The sequence below is a fragment of the Pholcus phalangioides genome, unplaced genomic scaffold, assembly GCF_987345545.1.
Source record: "Pholcus phalangioides strain wild (caught in Gottingen) unplaced genomic scaffold, Ppha-v1.0 ptg000001l_1, whole genome shotgun sequence".
Lineage (NCBI taxonomy): Eukaryota > Metazoa > Arthropoda > Arachnida > Araneae > Pholcidae > Pholcus > Pholcus phalangioides.
The window spans coordinates 17,495,001-17,496,999 of NW_028301594.1; the positions used below are offsets into that span (position 1 = coordinate 17,495,001).

The 1,999-nt window shown below is 41.7% G+C and overlaps 1 protein-coding gene across 1 annotated transcript in view; it reads left to right on the plus strand.

The window, feature by feature from the left end:
• LOC149089994 (putative G protein-coupled receptor No18) overlaps window positions 1-424 on the plus strand; it is a 9,413-nt gene extending 8,989 nt beyond the window's left edge. The window contains exon 3 of the mRNA XM_089235134.1: window positions 1-424. This exon is cut by the window's left edge and continues 886 nt beyond it. Coding sequence (XP_089091260.1) covers window positions 1-424 — 424 coding nt within the window.
• Window positions 425-1,999: the final 1,575 nt, after the last annotated feature.

Here is a 1,999-nt window from a genome sequence, read left to right on the forward strand (position 1 = left end):
CTGCCATAACGTGTCTTCCAGGACCGTTAAAGCCGCTCGAGACATTTCGACGTCTGTACCGTTGCACAGCGTCGTCAGCATGTCTCACACCACGATCCCGATGACGAGCCGCAACAACTCGGACGACTCGGAAGATGACAGTTACAGCATGATGATGTGCTGCAGCGAGGGTGCGACCCTCAGTTTCAGGGACCTCAGCGACTGTGGCAGGATCGAAGTGTTCGCCCTGAAGCCTCTGAAACCGCTGCTACACCAAGACTCGACATCGAGTAACGATAGCAGCGACGTCGTTATTATGTCCAGGGCCTCTCACGACGACGACGAAGACAACTATTCGTTGTATGTTCGTCTCAAAAGGGACGGACGCTCGTCGGAAGATACCACCGGATGTGACGACGAACCGGACATACTGTGCGACAAATAAATACGCGGACGTAACAGTGACGCCCCAAATCGCATCATGTGACTGAACAATCGCTCAAAATGTGGAAATTTCATCAGAGTTCCATGTTGGACAGTCAAGACTTGAAAAGCGTTTTCAATTCATCGTTATATTATCACTTGTCCATAGATGTCAATATGTATATTAACGTTTTTAATTTCATAAACCACCATATTTTGCATGCCATCGTGTTCATTAATAAAATTGATTTTCAGTGTATACTATTTTCAGTCATTATTTCTCATTATATCTCTGGCTACATACCAGAGGTCAATCAATATTTAGGGTGATTACTCACTTAACCCTTTTAAGATTGTATCCCTGATCATAAAGGGGTTGAGTAATCACCCTGTATTGATTGATTTATCTGTATTATATTGATTTGCGTCCAAATGCCAGTGGAATTAATTCACACCAGCTGACTATTTCTTCAACCGCTTTTTTCCCTCATTTATTGTAACCCTATGAAACAAAAGTTGTGTATGTGTAAAAAGTTGTGTAGGTGTTCCCCTCCCCGTTTTCCACATCGTTGCCCCCCCCCCCACAGAATATACCTTACTCAGAACTAATTATTTTATTATATATATTGTACATGGAAGCGAGAAAGAAAACATGTAGGTGCGGTGAAAAAGCAAGGAACTGTACAGATAAGAGAATTGGGCACTGTAGTAAAAGTCGATAAGATACTCGCCTGAAGTACCGAAGGATGTTTAGAGGTGTCGCGAGTTCGTCCTTGTCAGAAATTTTCCTGACACAGGGGCACAACAGAAACGGCGACATGACCACAGACAAAGATTGCTACTGCAGGGAGTCCCACATCAATCATACCAACGTCCCTCGGTGAGTATGCAAAAAAAAGGCTGCCGTTAGGAATCGGCAATGAATTTGGTGTGACAAAAATGATCCACTGATAAGAGAGTTACAACTCTCTTATCTGATTATCTACTGTCAGTACTGTTCCTCCCCACCCTTATTGCTTTCTTTCCCTTTCTTCCTTTTTAACGTGCGAACAAGGTTACCATATTTATCGCTTATACGTCTGATACAGATCATTCAAATTTATCGCCAACAGCTTGTACGAGAAGGGATTAACACCCTTGCCTCATTTTACTGGCGAACCGTTGATCCTAGAGGCATACTTCCAGGAATATATCCATAAGTATTCTCCATACTTAGGGGAAAAGTATCGAAATAACGTGTAGAGCTACGTCATTCGTGTTGTAAGCGGTTGTATAGTTATTAAAATAAAAACTAACTTTTTATACAGATACCCTGTGCCTAAAAACCCAAGTAGAGAGTTGTTGCCCTGTGTTTCTCGCGGCCAACAAAGAAAACTTCACGTTTTCAAGCGCAATATTCAATGAGATATTTGAATTCGAGAAAATCAGTGAAAAGTTCTGTAAAAACAGCAAAATCTAACAGACAACGCTTCTTTCCCTCCTTCATGCTGTTATTCCCCAACTTTTCTTCGATTTTTGAAATGAAATATTGAGTTAAAAACGCGAAATTTTCTTTTTTTACCTCGGAAGAGACAGGCCAATAACTCTCTAATAGGAT